The following is a 19,772-nucleotide window of genomic DNA, read 5'->3' on the forward strand; positions in this document are numbered from 1 at the left end:
CCCCCCCCCCCCCCCCCCCCCCCCCCCCCCCCCCCCCCCTCACCTCCAGTTCAGCCTGCAGACTGGCCCCGGGGCCCAACACGGGGGCCACCATGTCATCGGTGACGGGGAAGTTCTCTGGGAGGGAGTGGCAGCGGCGGATCAGGACAGGGTTGAGGCCGTTTAGGAACTGGGAGGCGAAGAAGGCGTCCTCCTGCCAGTGCTCATACACGTACTCTGTGGGGGTGGGGAAGAGGGGACTAGGTCAAGGTCACCTTCAAGGCGGAGCTGTTCCGGGGCCATCCGGGGTTCCCTTTGCTTCTCTATACCTTCTTCGGGGCGACCTCTCAGCCCTCGGCTTCAGCCACTGCTGTTGGCCAAGCAGCGAATCCCAGTCCCCAGCGCACCTGTCCCACCATCTACCCGATAGCCCAAGGCCGGGACTCAGCAGCCTTAAACCCAGCACATCTGGGACCCACCGCGGGCTCCTGCTCTGGCCCAGCCCCTCCTGTCACCTGACATCTGGGGAACAGCACCCCCATCCAGCTGGCTGCTGTGGCAGAGCCGGGGGGGGGGGGCTCTCTCTGCCGCTCCCGCTCCCTCCTGGGTAGGTCTGGCCCCCCCTGGTCCACTCCACCTCTGCTGTCACTGCCTTGCAGAGGTCACCATCCTGTGATGACCATTTCTTTTTTATTTCTTTTTTACATGTTTATTTATTCAGGAGAGAGAATGCACGCAGGGGAGGGGCAGAGCGGGAGAGAGAGAGAGAATCCCAAGCAGGCTCTGAGCTGACAGCAGAGAGCCCGACGTGGGGCTTGAACCCACACGCCATGAGATCATGACCTGAGCCGAAGTCGGATGCTCAACCGACTGAGCCCCCCAGGCGCCCCCCTCAAACACCATTCTTGGTTCCGTCGACACCCCCTCAGCTTGGAGGCCTCGGCATAAAAGCCCCCTCCTTGGGAGAGCTTTACAGGACACCCCCTAGACGAGGCGGGTCCTCTTTTGATGTACTCTCGCCGGAGCCAATGAACTGGTTTCACAAGTAAAGCTCATTATTTTGATTTTGAGCCTCATGTCCACTCGCCGGCTCAAACAGGAGCCTTGCGGGGACAAAGAGAGTGTCCGCAGCCCCTAACTCAGTGTCTGATGGGTACTTGTCCAACAAACACGGCTGGACTGAGAGGCATTAGAAGGTTAGGGACGCCCCCGTCTACACTCTCCTTTGTATCTGTGGAGAAGGTAAGGTCTAGCGAGGGACAGGGCCCCTGCCCAGGGTCACACGGTGACTTGGCGCTCAGTTTTCTGAGGCTCCGGATGGCTACGAGAGCGGATGTCTCAGGGAAGAAGTCAGGAGCCCCAGCCCACGTCCCTCACCAGCGGCCGGGGACTTATGGAAGTTGAACATCCTTTTCATCTCGTGCAGACTTTTCCAAGGCCCCTTGCGGCACAGCAGGCCCTTGAGTGTCATCTCTGTAAACCTGTCAGAGGATGTCAAGGGTGGGCGGGGGGTAAGGGGCCCCGGGAGACCCTCCCCTGGCAGCTGGCCTTATCCTTTCTGGAATCATGAAGCAGCCTCCGGGGCCCGAAGTAGCCACTACCCCTGACGGAGGGAGGCATTGTCCCGGGAGGACGGGTGGCGGGCAGAGGCTGTGCCCCGGGTAGGGCTGTGTGACCCGCATCCTTGATGGTGGGGGAGGACAGAAGGCAGGGGTCCTAGGGCATCTGAGGCCCAGGGTCGGGAGAGGGTGGGCCTTCTTACCCAGAGCCAGCTTTCAGGTAGAAGTGGACGTTCTTGGTTACAGAGTATTTGATGTTGAGATCTAGGTCCTTCACGGTCTTCTCGTCCAGGCAGCGAGGCCAGCCTGGGCGGTAAGTCTTCCATCTGGAGGGAAGAGCAAGAAGGCGGTCACCGAGAAGCCTCGGGGAACCCACTGACTAGGGCAAAGGGAGAGGTAGGCCCTCAGAGGCCCTGGGCAGAGCCAGCGCCCTTCTACAAGCAAGGGTGTTCCTCGCTCTGCCCTTGCCTGACAGCCACAAGGCTTCGGGGGAGCCACTGTGTTCCCTCAGTGAGACTTCTCCCCTGGCCACAGCTGACCAATGCAGGGCTGGGCACTTAACCAGAGGTAGGCCAAGCAAAGTCCTTCTGGGGGAAGTAGGGATGGGGGCTGTTAAAAGAGAGACATCGGGGTGCGCCTGGGTGGCTCAGTCGGTTGAGCGTCCGACTTCGGCTCAGGTCATGATCTCACGGTCCGTGAGTTCGAGCCCCGCGTCAGGCTCTGTGCTGACAGCTCGGAGCCCGGAGCCTGCTTCGGATTCTGGGTCTCCCGCTCTCTCTGCCCCTCCCCTGCTCAAGTTCTGTCTCTCTCTGTCTCCCAAAAATGAATAAACATTAAAGGGAGAGAGAGAGAGAGAGACATCAGGTTCAAAATGGAGTCACTCATGCTAAGCCCTCGTCGTCGTCGACAAACCAAGACTCAACACCTAATCTATTTGCAATTTCAGTCTCTCCCAGGTACGCGACCTTGAACCAGTCAATCTGGAATTACCTGGTTAGCATCCGTAAGGTAATCTGCCTGATAGATTCCCACCTTTCCCCAAAGGAAGGTGACCTTGCCTGAACCAATCTGCTCTTTGCTAGAAACTTCCTTTTTCTGCTCCGCATCTGTCTATGAAGTAAGCCTTCCATTTGGCAGGGCTCCTCAGAGCTCCCTTCTATCTGCTGGGTGGGATGCCGCCTGATTCGTGCATCGCCGAATAAAAACGTACTCGGTTGAATGTTGTTTTTTAACAACCCCCAGAGAGGCTGTGTCTCTCTCTGGGTATCTGGACTAGCACGTGTACACATGGGGACTCTTACTTGGGGCCATTTTCCGCTGTGTGGACTGGGACCCACAGAAAGCTGTTCTGCAGAGAGACAGAAAAGTAAAGCATCTAGACCGCTGGAGACAGGGAGGGAATGACCTTGGCTTCTGGCCCGTGAGATCTGACTACGCGTCCAGCACTTTGGCGCCCTCTTGACACAGGCCGTTTCTTCCTGTCTGCTTGCTAACCTGGCCTCGTGCTTGTGCCCACAGAATCTCTGACTTACAGAGACGCATCTCACAGAGGGAGGCCGTCGTGAAGAAGGAGTTCAGGAAGGCATCCCATGGAGAGACACTCTGGCTCCCAGAGCTTGGGGGAGCCCAGAAACTCACTCTGCCCTGGCCTACGGCAGGTCAGGTCGAGTCGAGCTAGCACAACACAACACGGCCTGAAGCCCTTTGGGCGAAATGGTAAGATCGCATCCGGCAGAGCTGACAACCCCCAGCCAGTCTTTCCTCCTCTCAGTCAATCATTGCCTTTGGCTCTGAACTTTCAACTTCAAAGAGCAAGTTGTCGTTAAAGCACCCTCTACCAGGTGGTGGCTGAACCCTACTCCTCCGGGATCCACCCAGAGATCTTGGTGAAACGCAGATTCTCACTCAGTAGGTCTGCAGTGGGTGGGCCCGAGAGGCCGCGTTTCTAACAAGTTCCCAGGTCACGCTGACGGTCACCTGAGGCCACGCTTTCGATCCTGAGGGTCTAGACAATTGCAGCACAGGCGGCTGAGGGCCAACGGTAATGGCACACGTTTGTGCAAGGCTTGGCACTTGAGAGAGAGGGAGGGAGAGAGAGAGACAGAATCCCAAGCAGGCTCTGCAAGGTCAGCGCGGAGCCCGATTCGGGGCTTGAACTCACAAAGAACCGCAAGATGGTGACTGAGCCGAAATCAAGAGTCTGACAGTCAACTGACTGAGCCACCCAGGTGTCCCCACTAGGTGTGTTCTTAACCATGTTCTCATTTGTTCTTGCTAATAACACACATCAGATTGGTATCCTTCACTTCTTTGGCAGAAGAAAATAAAGATCGTAAAGGTTAAGTGATGCCTAAGGGGTCACAGCTCCCCTCGGTGGGGCCCAGACTAGCCCTAGGTCTCGGAACCCCTGGGTCTTTGTTTTGGCACAAGGGAAGAAAGCCACCCCACAGACAGGAACCAAATGAGCCTGGTGTGTCGTTTCTCCAGAGACCGGCTCAAGAGCCGGCAGGCCCAGGCTGCACACAGCAGCCCCCAGCGGGGGCGGAGTTGGCCAGACCACCACCTTTTGAAAACCCGCCCCTTGAGCACAGTCCCTGGCCTTCTGCCTCGGGGATCCTCACCCGTAGCCCCAGGTCCCTTGCAACCCGTACGGCCGCCCCACCGCCGGGGCGGCTTCTGGGACCCCCGCTCTCCCGGCTGAGCCCAGAGCAGAGACAGGGACCTCGGTTCACCTACCCCGCGAGGTGAGTTTCTTGGGCCTTGGGGGGGGGGGGTGCATCTCTGGTTCTGCCCAGGTTTCGAGGAAGGAGGATGTAAGAAAAAGCCCCAGGGCAAGGAAGGCACCAGCAAGGGTGAGGCATTTCCAGCAGTGGTTTTCAGACTTCGCTGGGCACCAGAGTCCTCTGTTAGGCTTGTTAAAACAGCACTGCTGTCCCCACCCCCAGTGTCTGATTCGGTGTCCGAAGGTGCCAAGGGATTCGCGTTTCGAACAAGCTCCCACAGGATGCTGATGTCAACGGAGAGGACTGGCAGGGACTGGGCCAGGCTGCCCTGCATCCTTTGAGCGATGCCCGCCCTCCGCGCCCTTGCCCCACTCCCACCCCGCAGGAGCCCCTTCCTCACTGGTAGGAGTCCTGCCTGGCCTCCAGCTCTTCCCTGCGTTGCTGTTGGAGGACGGGGTGATCGTCTGCCCAGGAGACCTTGCCTGTGAGGGCACAGGAAGGGGTGAGGAGGGCGGAGACCCGCCCCCCTCTGGCCCCAGCTGCTCTGGCCTCCAGTCCAGCCACCCTCGATCAGGTCACCTGCCCCCACACCGGGCTGCTACCCCCTCAACCTCCCCAGTGGCCACACCAGCTTCCCCGTCCGTCCGCTCCCTTCGCCTTTCCCGACCACCGGAAGCTCGCTCCTCCCCGCCCGCCCGCCGCGCCCTCCCCAGCGCCGCCCTGCCCACCCGCCCCCTCGCGCAGCGTCAGGATCCCGGAGCCCTCCATCCACTGGTAGCAGGGGAAGCGGAGGGGGGCGCCCTGCGGCGGCGTGAGCTGCAGCCAGTTGCAGAACCAGGCGTCCCGGGCCAGCGGCCCCACCGGGCTGGGCAGCAGCAGGGGGGCCTTGTGCAATCGCAGCAGCAGCACCCGGCCCACGTCCTGGGGCGACGCCACCCGGAAGTCCTCCACCTGGAGGGGAGAGATTTAGTAACCCGCAGGCCGTCCTGGCTCCCCGCTCCGCCTTCACCCCTGCCCCGCCAGGCACTCACTGCGCCCTTGCCGAACTCCTTGCCGAAATGGTCCAGGGGCAGTGGGGGGGTCTCCCCCAGGGTCCCCACGATGCTGACAGCTATTCTGTTCCACGTGCCAGCCCCGATGGCCTCCCCCGTGGACACTCTCACCCCGTACTCGGCCATGGTGCCAGCCCGAGTCTGGATGTCTACTGCCAGTCGGTGAGACCTAAAATCCTGGCGGCACCTCCAGGGGCACGCCTTGCCCCGCCCCGCCAGGCCCGGGTCAGCCAATCCTCCTCCATCCGTCCAGGTCACCCAGGCAGGATGCTCACAGAGCCGCCCCAAAAGCAGGACCCAGCTCTGGGCAGAAAGGGGCGGGGCTGGGAGGCTGGAGGTGAGCGGTGCAGGGGGGCTGCGGAGGGGTGCACGGGGGAGGGGTGGGGGGGCTCTGCCGTGCTGGGCCGAGAAGGCATTGGGCGTCCCGAGGCCTGGGACAGGGTCAGAAAGAGTCGGTGTCCAGTGGGGGTCAGAGATACATTTGCCCCCCCCCCCCTTTGTTTCTTTGCCTTCTTAGTCCTTAAAAGCCTCCGCAGGCCCACCCCACCCCCCACTTTCTTGGACTACTGTCATTATTTTATTGCAGTCAGTAAATAATTTTGAGAGCCAGCTCTGTGCCGGGCACTACGACCTTAGCTGCTGTGAATACCCCCCAGCCAAGACCCAGTCTTAGCCTCCTTGGAGGTTAAAAAAAAATCCAACGTGAGAGGGGCGCCTGGGTGGCTCAGTCGGTTGAGGGTCCCACTCGGGCTCTGGTCATGAACTCACAGTTTGTGGATTGGAGCCCCACCTCGGGCTCTGTCCCCTGCTCTCTCTCTCTCTCTCTCTCAAAAATAAACACACATTTAAAAAATCATTTAAAAAACCAAGTGTGAGAGAAAATAGAATAAGGGAACGAGGCGGGAATGCAGTGAAGGAGGGACAGAGCCATCGGGGCGGGGAGGTCGATGGGGGCGGGGAGGTCTAGGTTTGGATTGTGGGGCGGAGGGTAACAGATTTGGGAGTTCTAGCCTGGAAATGCCGTCTGACATGCCCGTCAGACATCCAAGTGGAGCGGGCAGCTCAGGGCTAGACTCTGCACCTGAGCATCAATCGGCACACAAGTGTCACAGAGGCCCCGAGGCAGGGGACATAGCTGGAGGAAAGGGAAAGGGAGCAGGCTGCACCTGTCAGTTCTCTGACACCTGGAGCTCATGCAACAGAGGCCCAGGGAGGCTCAGTCAGCAAGGGACCCAGAGGACCCAGAGTGGGTGTCTCCTGGAAGCCAAGAGACTGGAAGCCAAGAGGTTGGCCGAAGCTAAGAGCTGCGTGGGAGGAAGACAGAAGTGATTACTTCCCGGGTCTGTCAACAAGGACACCTCTGAGTCTGGGCCACGAGCCGATGAGCGCGACGAAGGCCACCAGCCCGGTTCCGGGTGACCGAAGCCTGGCTGGCACGTGACCGAATCCCACCGTCACAAGAGCTGCTTTGGTGGCGGCATGCGGGTGGGAGCCCTTGAAGTGTGAAGTTGACCGGGAATAGAATTCCACGTCCCTTTATCTCCACCCTCCCGAAACCCCGCTACCGTGCCCAGGTTAAGGCGTAATAAACCTACGAGGACAAGAGCACGCACAAGCGTGAGAGTGCGGAGTTTGAGCCTCCCCACCTCAAAATCCCCTGAGGTCTTAGGAATCGGGAGACGGGTGCTCTGAGAGTGGCAGGTAGGTGACACTGAAAACAGATTGATGGGAGAGAACAGTTTCTCAGACGCAATCAGGACCCTTCTTCCTCTCCCCAGATACCCTCCTACACCTGACACGGCCAGCGGGAGGAGACAGTGGGAGATTTCTTTTCGGGAGAGGTGGATCTCGGGGGAATCTGGATGTGGGGACACCAGCTAGAGCTGAGGGTGGGACACGAAACTTAAAGTTGGAGAGTGGGGTGAAAGACCACACACGGAGCAGTGGGGACCCCAGCCCCTTTCCTTGCTTGGATCCAAGTATGTTGGCAGGTCAATATACTGGACTCCCGAACCCTCCCCTCCAGTCAAGACTGGAGGGTTTCTCTCTAGAACCGACCAGCTCAAGTGTCAGGTGGGCTCCTCCAATGGAGTAGCTCTGCCACATGAAGCCCACCAGCTGACAGCCCTGTCCTCACAGTTTCTGGTCGGCTTCTGTTGAGCCACTCTTGCAGATGAATGAGTGGCCTAGGATCACCAGACCTTCAAGGAAGGCTTTTACCTAAAAGACAAGGACCGGAGACACCCGGGTGGCTCAGTCGGTTAAGCATCTGACTCCTGATTTCGCCTCAGGTCATGATCTCAAGGTTTGTGGGTTCGAGCCCGCCATGGGGCTCTGCGCCGACAGTGGGGAACCTGCTTGGGATTCTCTCTCTGTCTCCGCCCCTCCCCCACTAGCGCTCGCGCGCGCGTTCTCTCTCTCTCTCTCTCTCACACACAAATAGATAAATAAAAACATTTTTTAAAAAGCGTATAAATGGGGCGCCTGGGTGGCGCAGTCGGTTAAGCGTCCGACTTCAGCCAGGTCACGATCTCGCGGTCCGTGGGTTCGAGCCCCGCGTCGGGCTCTGGGCTGATGGCTCAGAGCCTGGAGCCTGTTTCCGATTCTGTGTCTCCCTCTCTCTCTGCCCCTCCCCCGTTCATGCTCTGTCTCTCTCTGTCCCCAAAATAAATAAACGTTGAAAAAAAAAAAAAGCGTATAAAAGACAAGACCCAAACACACAAGATTGAAGGAACAGACAATGCGGGGACCAGAAGAAATGTTCCCCAAAAAACCCCAAAATTATAATTTGTATCTGCAGAAAGAGGAGAGCATATGGCTATAGGAAAGAGTGTTTCCAGGCAGAATGTTTGGATTTTATAAACCATCCATTCTTTTCTTTCCTCTTTTTTAAAAATTGTGGTAAAATACAGATAATACAGAATTTACCATTTTGACCATTTTCTTAAAAAAATTTTTTTTAAGTATTTATTTATTTTTGAGAGAGAGAGAGAGTGTGTGTGAGAGGGGGAGGGGCAGAGAGAGAGGGAGACACAGAATCCGAAGCAGGCTCCGGGTTCCGAGCTGTCAGCACAGAGGCCGACGCGGGGCTCGAACTCACGAACCATGAGATCATGACGTGAGGGAAAGCCGGATGCTTAACTGACGGAGCCCCCCAGGTGCCCCACCATTTTGACCATTTCCAAGTGTGCAGTTCACAGTAGTGGGTGATACATTCACTTTGGTGAGCAACCAGCAACACCTCCTGTCTCCAGAACTTTTTCGTCGTGCCGAACTGAGACTGTTTTTATCGAAACCACCACAACAGGGTCACCTGGGTGGCTCCATCAGAAGAGTATCTGACTTCAGCTTGGGTCAGGAGCTCAGATCATGAGTTCTGAGCCTGGAGCCTACTTCAGATTGTGTCTCCCTCCCTCCCTCCCTCTCTCTCTCTCTCTCTCTGCTCCTCCCCCACTCATGCTCTGTCTCTCTCAAAAATACACAAACACTGAAAAAAAAAAAAAAAACCCAACACAACCATTCTCCCCACCCCCAACCCCTGATCCCCTCCCTTCTACTTTCCGAGTCTGAATTTGAGGACTCCAGACACCTCCTATAAGTGGAATCATCAAGTATGTGTCTTTTTGTGTCTTGCATATTTCATTTAGCATAATGTGTCCAAGGCTCACCCCTGTTGTAGCAGGTGTCAGAATATCTTTCCTTTTCAAGGCCGAGCAATATTCCATCGTGGGTGTACACAATTTTGTTCTTCCACTCATCCATCAATGGACATTTGGTTTCTTCCATTTGTTTAAGGAAGCTCTGTACCCAGCCTGGGGCTCAAACTCACAACCCCGAGATCAAGAGTCACATGCTCCACCGACTGAGCCAGCCAGGCGCCCCTGTTTCCATGTTGTTTCGGCTGTTGTGAATAATGCTGTTATAAACACTGGTGTACAAATATGTCTGACCCCTGTCCGATTCTTTTGAGTATATACCTAAAAGTAGGATTGCTGGATTATGTGGGAACTCTCTGTTGAATTGGTTTTCGGTGGAGGGGGGGGGGGGCGGGGAACCGCCATACTCTTTTCCACGGGTCCCAAGTTGTCCAAATCCCCACCCACACTTGATATCGCCATTTTAATGGCTATGAAGTGGGATCTCATTGTGCGTTTGACCTGGATTTCCATGGCGTCTGCTGGGGTTGGACATTGTTTCATGTGCCTAATGGCCATTTGTATATTTTCCTGTGAAGCAATGTCACTTAACGTTCTTTACTCAAGCCATCTATTCATGGATTATGACCCATTGTCAGGTCACATTTTCCGTGTGCCAGGTAAATCATGCAAGAGCTACACATTTCTAAATATATTAAATATTTTCTTTATTTGTAGGTCACACTTGTGATATTAATCAATATGGCACGTACACATGTCCCCAGGCGCAGTGAGGCTAAGAAAAGGTAGTAACGCTATACTGTTTTCCCGCCCTCAAATAGATCCTTGGACTCCATTTTTTGTTTTTCCCCTCTTCCTTTTCCCTTTTAGAAATTTAAATAAATCTATTTTATTTTATTTTAATTTTTTTTCAACATTTATTTATTTTTGGGACAGAGAGAGACAGAGCATGAACGGGGGAGGGGCAGAGAGAGAGAGGGAGACACAGAATTGAAAACAGGCTCCAGGCTCCGAGCCATCAGCCCAGAGCCCGACGCGGGGCTCGAACTCCCGGACCGCGAGATCGTGACCTGGCTGAAGTCGGACGCTTAACCGACTGCGCCACCCAGGCGCCCCAAATAAATCTATTTTAAAGGAAACTTGGTGTCAATACTGTCAATTGAGGGGCACCTGGGTGGCTCAGTTAAGTGTCTGCCTTCGACGCGGGTCATGATCTCGCGGTTCATGGGTTCGAGCCCCGCATCCGGCACTGTGCTGCCGGCTCGGAGCCTGGAGCCTGCTTCGGATTCTGTGTCTCCCTCTCTGCCCTCCCCTGCTTGTGCTCTGTCTCTCTCTCTCTCTCTCAAAGTAAATAAATATTAAAAATTTTTTTTTGAAATACGGTAAATTGACAATCTGGAACTGTTCCCCTAAGAGAGTATAATAGACATGGGTGCAATAAAAACCAGGTTACTCAACTCTAGGTGAATTCTGTTGCCAGTGACTTGTTCCTTGTTCCAGGGGAGGGATTACCAGGTGCTAGGAGGATATTAAAGCAACAACAAACGCCAAATTAGCACTCTCTCCCTGTTGTAATGCGAGCTGTCCTGTGATTCAACATCAGCTACACCTGTGACCTGTGATCCCCCCCTTCCCCCCCCATCCTCCCCTCTGGCCTAGAGCATTGTTGCTTAAGGCAAGGCCAAGTGGACCGCTTGCATCAGGGTATCTGTAAAAATGCCACTTCTCCCGACCTACTTCATGCTGGGAGGCAGCCTCCAGACATTGAACTTGGGGGATGTCTGTTTTAAAGAAGCACAAAGGAGGAGTCTTTTTCAGACCCACTGCCCTCGGGCATTTGTATTGTATATCTGTCTCTGTTCTGGCCTGCCGCCCGGGCTGATCTGACCCGGCAAGGTCTTCTGGGACCTGTCATCTGACGCTTGGAGATACAGAGAAAGAAATCAGAGTACCACCTGGGGAAGGAACTTACTCAAGGCTTAAAAATGTCACTGAGTTCACGCCCCGCTTTGAATCCCTGAATGGGGACTTCCTGCCTATATCTCTTTATCTCCCCTCCCTCCCTCATCCCCTGCCTTCCTTCCTTCTTGCTGCCTTCTCTTTTTCTTGCCTTTAAATTCTTTTTCTGGGGCGCCTGGGTGGCGCAGTCGGTTAAGCGTCCGACTTCGGCCGGGTCACGATCTCGCGGTCCGTGAGTTCGAGGCCGCGGTCCGTGAGTTCGAGGCCCGCGTCGGGCTCTGGGCTGATGGCTCAGAGCCTGGAGCCTGTTTCCGATTCTGTGTCTCCCTCTCTCTCTGCCCCTCCCCCGTTCATGCTGTCTCTCTCTGTCCCAAAAATGAGATAAAAACGTTGAAAAAAAAATAAAAAAAATAAAAATAAATTATTTTTCTTTTCTTTTTTTTTTTTTTTTTAGTTTATTTATTTTGAGAGAGATAGAGCATGGGCTGGGGTGGAGAGAGAGAGAGAGAGAGAGAGAGAGAAAGAGGGAGATAGGGAGAGAGAATCCCAAGCAAGCTTCAATGCTGTCAGCACAGAGCCCGATGTGGGGCTCGAACTCATGAACCAGGAGATCGTGACCTGAGCCAAAATCAAAAGTCAGATGCTCCACCAACTGAGCCACCCTGTGGCCCTTTGCTTTTCAATTCTAAACTTTTTTTTTTAACGTTTATTTTTGAGACAGAGAGAGACAGAACATGAATGGGGGAGGGTCAGAGAGAGAGAGAGGGAGACACAGAATCCGAAACAGGCTCCAGGCTCTGAGCTGTCAGCACAGAGCCCGACGTGGGGCTCGAATTCACGAACCGCGAGATCATGACCTGAGCCGAAGTTAGACGCTTAACCGACTGAGCCACCCAGGCGCCCCGTTTTTCAATTCTAAAAGTGTGGTCCAGGGGTGCCTGGGTGGCCAAGTCGGTTGAGCATCCGACTTCGACTCAGGTCTTGATCTTGCAGTCCGTGAGTTCGAGCCCCGCGTCGGGCTCTGTGCTGACAACTCAGAGCTTGGAGCCTGCTTCGGATTCTGTGTTTTCCCCTCTCTCTGTCCCTTCCCTGCTCACGCTCTGTCTCTCTCACTCTCAAAAATGAATAAATGTTAAAAAAAAATTACAAAAAATAAATAAATAAAAGTGTGGTCCAAACTATAGACACACATGATTTAAAGAGACAAACAGTTCTGGAAGTTTCTCACCACCAACAGCTGCCCCCTTCATCCTTGCTGCTTTTCCCCTCATCAAAGACCGTGACTTTCTGCTCTGTTAGTTGATAATCTTAGTATTTACTGTCACATCTCAAAACGGCATGCCTATATTGCTTATTGACTGGTTTTTCAGTTTTAATTCTGGATTTTCTTTTTTTTTTAATTTTTTTTAACATTTATTTATTTTTGGGACAGAGAGAGACAGAGCATGAACAGGGGAGGGGCAGAGAGAGAGGGAGACACAGAATCGGAAACAGGCTCCAGGCTCTGAGCAGTCAGCACAGAGCCCGACGAGGGGCTTGAACTCATGGACCGTGAGGTCATGACCTGAGCCGAAGTCGGATGCTTAACCGACCGAGCCACCCAGGTGCCCCCTGGGTTTTCTTTTAAGGTTTATTTATTTTTGAGAGAGAGAGAGAGAGAGAGAGACAGAGTGCCAGCGGGGTTCTGTGTCTCCCTCTCTCTGCCCCTCCCCTGCTCACGCCTCTGTCTCTCTCTCTCTCTGTCAAAAATAAATAAACATGAAAAAAATTCTTTTAAAGAATAAAAAAATAAGAAAGAGGCAACACTTACGTTCTCTGAGCCGTGGGCAATTTGTGGGGCGTTAGAGCCGTAACAAACAGATGCGGACCCGTAAAATGTCTGTATTCGTCTTTATTTTTGGCATTTGTCCTATCTGGGTTTTTTTTTTTTAAACCTGCAAAATTATAAAAAGAAGCAAACAGAAGGTAGGCAGTTAGAAACAGTGAGGACAGAATATTCTCTTAATAAGTTTTGCTGTGAAGGGGGGCAGAGAAACGCGGCAATAACTGGGGATATGAGACCAGAGGAGAACTTTCCAGAAGAGCGATCCTCAGGATGAGTCTCAATACCAGCTTCACATCAGAACTACCAGGGGGCCCTCGAAAAACCAATGCTCAGGGGTCTCGCCGGGGGTCTGGGTGTTAAAGCCAAGTGTTAGTATCTTTCTTACAGCTTCCCAAGTGATTCCGAGGTGCCCCCACGGTTGAGAACCACAGCCCCTAAAGCGTGTTTACAGTGTCCAGAGTGAGGGAGGGAAACTGACAGGAGGAAGGGTTAGTCCCAGGAAGTAAAATCCTGAGAAAGAGAAAGGGTAGCATCCAGAACCCAGGTGGGGGACACTGGCCTCCCACGGGCACAAGCAATAGACAATTCCAGCTCAGGTCGACTTTGGCAGTCCAGGTGGACTATTGTAACCGCCGTATCCAGAGGCAGAGAGTATGACAGACGCAACGAATTTCCCATCCAATATCCGCTGTCCCTTCTGCCTTCCTCCTAGAACTCAAATTTGGTTCAGGGTAGGAAGGCGGCCAGCCCCAGTGCTTCACTGTGTCACGCCAACCCAGGGTGGCAGTTGTAGTCTCTGCCTCCTCCGCCTTGGGGTGGTTCCGTGGCTGCTCCAGAGAGGACTTAAGACCTGCTATCTTTTCCATTTTTTCCCTCTGCCTTCCGCAGCACTCGCTTCAGCCTCAAGCTCCCTACAGCGCGGCTGCGATGGGGGCAGTCCCCAACCTCACGCCCTCACACCCCGCCACCCAGGAGATCAGAGGGAGTTTCTGTGGGTAACACTGTGAAAGAGGGCTGACACTTCCCTTTCCCAAAACTCTGTCAGATGTCTTCCTACCCCCTCCTTTTTCCTTGCTCTAAACAGGCAACACTAGGATCCCTGAACCAACCAGTGTGGCCAGGAGGATGGAACCCACTGGGTGAGGTAAGTCAACCAAGGTGTATCCCAAGGTGAGTGCCGCCCAACTATACTCAAATGACACGGCTCAACGTGACAATGGGTGGTTTCATAAGAGAAATGCGAAGGGATGGTCCCAGGAGGAGAAACAAAGGTTGGGCAGCAAAGCACCCTCACAAGAGAGCAGACACCCCTTCTGAGGTAGCAGACAGGGGGGTAGTTCGGTGCAGGGGCAGGAGGGTCTGTTGTCTAGCAGAGGATGATGTGGCACCTCCTTTCCGGTCGTTTCACGTTGTCACAGAGCTGTGGGCAAAGTCTTCAGCTGGAAGGGATCTGGGAACTTCTGTGTGTTAGGTCCCGTGCTGGGGCCCAGGGGCAAGAGCGTAAATAGGACAAACCCTTGTTCCCCAGTAGCTCCTGATTTGGTGGGGAAACTGCAGGGCCCAAGGGAACATAGAAGACGGTGTGTGGATGGCAGCACCCGTGGCCCTTATTCTGGTGGCAGCACCCTCGTTTCTGTGTAGAGAATCGCCCCTTCCCCATCCTCAGTCCGTATGGATACACCCTCTGGCTCCAGGGGCAGGCACAGGATCCGGCTCTGCCCAAATAGATTTGGGCAAAGTTTAGGAATTGGTTCAGAGATGAATGGGTGGTTTTGTCCAGGCCAGTAAGAATGAGCCCCAGGCTTTTCTGTTGTTGAAACTGGTTTTATTTTTGTAAGTACTTTCATTTCTCAGAGTTGCTAAGGCGATAGGACATAAGGAAGTCTTGAAACTGCTGCTGGCCATTTCTGTAACCATTTTGGGAGGGCCCACCTGGGAATGAAGACAATGGATTATATGGATTACGTAGAGACATCTCATGCGAGCACCTGGTTGGAGCCATGCCTATAATACTCTTGAACTTTTGAACTCTTTCAATCAGAAGAATCCTGATTAGTGCGGAGACCCATCTCAGACATGAGAGTGAGGCATGTCAGAGAACGTTCCCTTCAGGCAAGGATGTTCTCATCGCATTTCATAGGATAAGCAAGACTTAGATGGAGGTGACGAAAGCACTCTGTCCCACCTGCCGCCATGCTTGTGTATTTGATTCCCACATTGAGAGCACCAGATGCCTCTGACTCCTCTGCCCCATTCAAACTCACACTGTCCACTTCCTGCCACTCATCCCACCACATGAGTCTCTTAAACAGTCATCTTTGTCATGTATCCGTTCAACAAGTATCTATGAGTCTGGACCAGGTGAGGCGTTAAGCTGGCTGTTGTATGGAAGGGGAAGGATGTGTGACAGGTTAGAGAACAAACATGGCGGGCATTCAGCCCGTTCCCATTTCATGCTCATGGAAGACCTTGCCAATCAATCCATGTACTCTTCTTCTTGAGCCCCGAAGTAGCCCGAGAATCTTTGTCAGGGTAGCACTCAAGACAGGCACAGCCAACTGATCGGAGATGGCATTGAAGATGGAACCTAGTGTCATCTCCAGGTAAGGTGCGGTCCAGAGCAACACGGATCCAGAGCAGAAGGGAGACGGGACTGAACCACTTTGGAGACCGGGGAGATTGGAAGTAACACACACCCATGAGAGAAAACTTGAGTAAGAAGGCGAATTTATTATAAGGACAAAAGGCCAGAAATACAGCTGAGTCTCAGGAACAGCCTAGAGGCAGAGACCAGAGTATTGTAGGAACTCAGGGGATTCTCTCTCCAACTCCCTTCTTTGCATGTCTGCTTTGTCTCTTCTCCCTTGACCAGTTCTTTCTGTTTCCCAGTCCGCACAGTTCATGTTTATATATTCTCTATCTAAACAGTGGATAGGTTTAGAGTGTCTTGGTTCAAATGAAAGGTTCCCCAGCAAAGGATCCTCATTGACCCAGTTTGGGATGGGGATCCACCCTTGGCCCAATTTCCCCTGTCCAGCAGGCAGGGGTCAGACAAGGTGCCTGGCTGGCTGTGTCTGGCCATGTTGGTAGTGCTGATGAGCTGTGGGGATAGTGCAGATTTTGCAGAAGTATGAAAAATTCATTTCTGGACTATAGAAAACCCCAAACAATAAATACCCCCTGTACAATTTAAGGAGGTCTTCTTGTAGGAGGTGAGTTTTAAGCTAGTCGTGAAAAATCGGTACAATTTTAATAGGCAGAGCTGAAAGAGCAGGATAGTCCAACCTCAAACTAGCTTAATAAATTATGGAAATATATCAGTTTATGTAACTGGCAAGTTCAACAGCAACCGGCTTCAGGTCTGGATGAATCCCAGTGCCCAAAACATGTGTCAGGAATTGTTCCCCCTCAACATTTCATTTCTGCTTTCCTCTGTGTTGAACTGTATTGACTCATGCTCAGGTAGACTCTTCCCAAGGGGTGGCACAGATGGTTAGCAAAAGCTGTAGGCTTCTATCCTTCGAGCTTAGCAAACCTGCTCAAAGACCAGCCTCCCTCTTATTACTTCCAACAAAGGTCTAGGGGCCGACCCTCATTGAAAGGGACTTGGTCACAGATCCTGAGGTGGGGCAGGAATTAGCTCCACACAAACTACATGGGTTGAGGGTAGAGATGGGTAGATCCCCAAAGGAAAATCCAATGTGGCTATCAGAAAAAGTAGGCAAATAACAACACCTGTCTACTCTGCCTTTTCTGGGCAGAGTCCCCTCTCAGAAACCACCTGTTGGTGAGATGCTGAGCTGAGGTCCTTCAACGCTCTCAGCAAAGGTTTAGAGGTCTTCCCAAACAGAGAGGTGTGTTGTGAATCTGCAGGATGGGAATGTGGGCAGGGCTCTGCTGGGTGATTCTTCCATTTCACATGGCACTAACAAAGATACTGGGTCATATTCAGGGCAGATGGGCTGGAATACAGGCTAAAGGCAACTTTATTCACGTGTCTGGTAACAGGAAGTGGATGGCTAGAATCCTGCACTCAGCTGAGTCAGTTAACAGGTACAGCCGCCCATGGCCTCTCCAGCATGGTGACTTCTTGACACACGAGGCTAGGGGAGCCTGGGTGGCTCAGTCGGTGAAGGGACAGACTTCGGCTCAGGTCACGATCTCAAAGGTTCCTGAGTTCGAGCCCTGTGTCAGGCTCTGTGCTGACAGCTCAGCCCTTGGAGCCTGCGGTCTCTCTGCCCCTTCGCTGCTCATGGTCTCTCTCTCTCAAAAATAAATAAACATTAAAAAAAAATTATTATTTTTTTTTTTAACACATGAGGCTCAGGGTCACAGACAGTCCAAGAGGCTCCGACAGGAGGTGAGAAGTTTCTTACCATCATCTGGCCTGATCTCAGAAGTCCCGAAATGTTGCTTCTGACATTCCATTGGTCAACCAAGTCACTAAGGCCAGGGCGGAATCAAGGGGAGGAGAATTAGACTGTATCTTTCAGTGGGAGGAGTGCAAACAATGCTATTTTTATCTCCCAAAGTCTCCCTGAGCAGTCTGTCACAGGATCAAGACACAATGACAGAACGGTGAGAACCTGGGGCGGTGGCTGGGGGGGGGGGGGGGAAGGAGGGCAAGAAACCGACCGCATTTATTCGATCCACCTGCCAACGGCGGGAGCCTTTTTTTTGCACCAGGGCGCGTCATTGGTCACGCATCAACCAATGGCCTGATTGGGCTTGAGTCAGGTGGTAACCCCTGATCCAATCAGCGGAGGCTGGCCGAGGGCAGGGCCACGCCCCCACACGCGTGGCTGGTGGAGGAGAGCGGGGAGAACCGCGCTGAGGCAGGTGCTGCGGGCCGAACTTCTCACCGGGGTGACCCCTGGGTGTGGGCTTGGCGCGCGGTGATCGCCACGTCGGCCGCCGGCCACTGCGGGTGCGCAGGCGGTGGAAGGGGAGGCTGAGAGTGAGGGAGGCCGGGGCCAGCTCCTCGTCCTCCTGGTGTCTGACGCGCGTCACCACTGTCTTCCCAACACCCTGGACCCTCCTGCCAGCCCTCCTGGTACCAGATGCCCCGTTGGGGCTCCATTCCCCTCCTGGCCCCTGCGGTGGGGCTGCACGAGAGCACGTAACAGCCGTGCACCGTGGGGTCTCCGCACATGTAGGGACTCCGGCTGAAAGGCCGGTTGCTCTAAGCTGCCTGGGGGTTCCTTTATACATTTCCCAGACTGGTACATCCAAGTCATCCAGAATCCCAGTCTGCTTTGGCTAGCGTGGGGATGAAGTGGCCCTCGCCCCCAGCAGAGGCTGAACTGGCCCCAGCGCTGCCCGTAGGGCCCAGACCTCTGGCCCACGCCTACCTCTCGCCAACACCCGCCTCTCCTCCCCCAGCCCTGGGATGACCCCTCTTGTCCACGTGTTATTTGGTCTGTTAACCCCCTGCTTTTGCTCCGTGCTGGGTCTTCAAGGTCTGAGGACCCTAACCCCAGAGCATGGCTCTTCACTTACGGTCTCCACACTCAGGGATTCTGGGCCCTGGGCGGGGGGCCGGAGTCATAGAGGATCTGGCATCCCAGAGGGACCCTCTTCCTCCTGAGCTCCTCCGCTGAGCTCCACACTCACCAAAGTCACCTTAAATCTTCACCTGACTCCTCTTGCTACTGCTGTGAGCACGCCCAGGACACAGGAAGGAAAGATCTTTGACAGACTGTTTTTCCCAGCAAACACTTTCGGACTGCACCTCTCCTACTCCTACGTGGAGGAGAGGCAGGCTCCCTGCTCTCTAAAGCTACTTTCCTCCGTTTCCTCAGGGACTCAGAGCCCCAACGCCGGGCTTGAACTCATGACCTTGAGATCAAGTCCTGATCTGAGATCAAGCATCGACACTTAACCGACTGAGCCCCTCAGGCACCTCTGTTTGCCTCTTTATTAATGAAGAGTTTAGGACCTTGGAGGAACTTAGAATCCTGACTATCACTTAATAACCAGGTGGGCTTAGGCAGGTCGTGTGCCTTTCTGAGCCTTAACATTAGCGTTTGTGAAATGGGTTTTAATAGTATCTGACTCATAAGGTTGTTGAGGATATTAAATGAACTTTCATGAGTAAAGTGCTTAGTACACTTGCTGGTCTATAGGAAGGACTCAGTAAATCAGTGCTCTTTCCTTCTTCCCCTACATGCTCCGAAGATGACCTCACCCCCTACTTCACTCGGAAAACAGAAACTGCCAGTGGAGATTCCCAGAACCAGGAGCTACCAATTTCCCAAATGTACCTGCTCCCAGGCCCATCCTTTCTTGCTCTAATTATCTTACAAGGAACTCCCCTCCTCCCATCCAAGGGAATCCCTCCTCCTGTGGATCTACCCTGCCAGACACAGGAACCTGGCTCCCTTGTCACCTCCTCCAGCCTCTGTCTCTCTACTCGCTCCTGCCCATCAGCTGTTGATGAGCAAAAACGTCTCCCTCCTTTCAAAAGAGAAACATAACACATCTATCGACTACCGGCGCTGTGTCCTTTCTAGTTCTTGAAGGAATGTCTTATACAGCTGTATCATCATAGGGTGTGTCCTCAGGGCTTTTTCCAGAAAGCACTGACTCCTGGAAGGACCAGTTTCTGGGATTGGCTCTGGTCTTGAGATGTTTCATGATCGTCCAGTCCAACCACCTCAGCATATATGGCCCTTGCCCTGGGCTTGGGCACCAGGGCCTGGGAAGCCACCAAGATGGGAGACCGGGTGTGTGGGGGGGGGGCAGTCTATTCTCCAAGGGCCAGGAAGGCTTTCGTGATTTGTGGACAGTGTTTGAAGGCCATGACACAATCCTTCAGGCCTTGTTTCAACTGGGGCCACCAGCTATCCCTGCAAAGAGTGTGGCAAGGGTTCTGGGTATTCCTCCATCCTGGGATTATAGCTAAGCCCTGGAGGAGATGACTTCAGGGACTGAGGCAGAGGACCTACCAATGACACGGGGGAGAACCCGTGTGACCCCAAGTCAGACCATCTGTTGATAGTAGCAACAAGGAAGTCCTG

At 53.7% G+C, this 19,772-nt stretch overlaps 1 protein-coding gene and 1 long non-coding RNA gene across 3 annotated transcripts in view; one reads left to right on the plus strand and one right to left on the minus strand.

The window, feature by feature from the left end:
• Positions 1 to 5,469, minus strand: part of ALOX15B (arachidonate 15-lipoxygenase type B) — a 9,951-nt gene extending 4,482 nt beyond the window's left edge. The window contains exons 1-6 of one of the 2 annotated variants that reach the window (XM_040453306.1): positions 5,293 to 5,469; positions 4,990 to 5,212; positions 4,662 to 4,743; positions 1,742 to 1,864; positions 1,357 to 1,460; positions 44 to 216 (exon numbers count right to left, since the gene is read on the minus strand). In XM_040453306.1, the coding sequence (XP_040309240.1) occupies positions 44 to 216; positions 1,357 to 1,460; positions 1,742 to 1,864; positions 4,662 to 4,743; positions 4,990 to 5,212; positions 5,293 to 5,439 (852 nt within the window). In that variant the 5' untranslated portion in view covers positions 5,440 to 5,469. Of the gene's footprint in view, positions 1 to 43; positions 217 to 1,356; positions 1,461 to 1,741; positions 1,865 to 4,274; positions 4,592 to 4,661; positions 4,744 to 4,989; positions 5,213 to 5,292 lie in introns of those variants that run through there. The other variant, XM_040453307.1, reaches the window with a different exon arrangement.
• Positions 5,470 to 13,638: 8,169 nt separating this feature from the next.
• LOC121015962 (uncharacterized) lies at positions 13,639 to 19,244 on the plus strand. Its single transcript, XR_005784060.1, has 4 exons — positions 13,639 to 13,744; positions 13,838 to 13,897; positions 17,286 to 17,331; positions 18,931 to 19,244. It is a non-coding gene; the product is annotated as an uncharacterized LOC121015962 (long non-coding RNA).
• The last annotated feature ends 528 nt before the right edge of the window (positions 19,245 to 19,772 follow it).

Source organism: Herpailurus yagouaroundi, unplaced genomic scaffold, assembly GCF_014898765.1.
Source record: "Herpailurus yagouaroundi ecotype Mexico unplaced genomic scaffold, PumYag 208, whole genome shotgun sequence".
Taxonomy (NCBI): domain Eukaryota; kingdom Metazoa; phylum Chordata; class Mammalia; order Carnivora; family Felidae; genus Herpailurus; species Herpailurus yagouaroundi.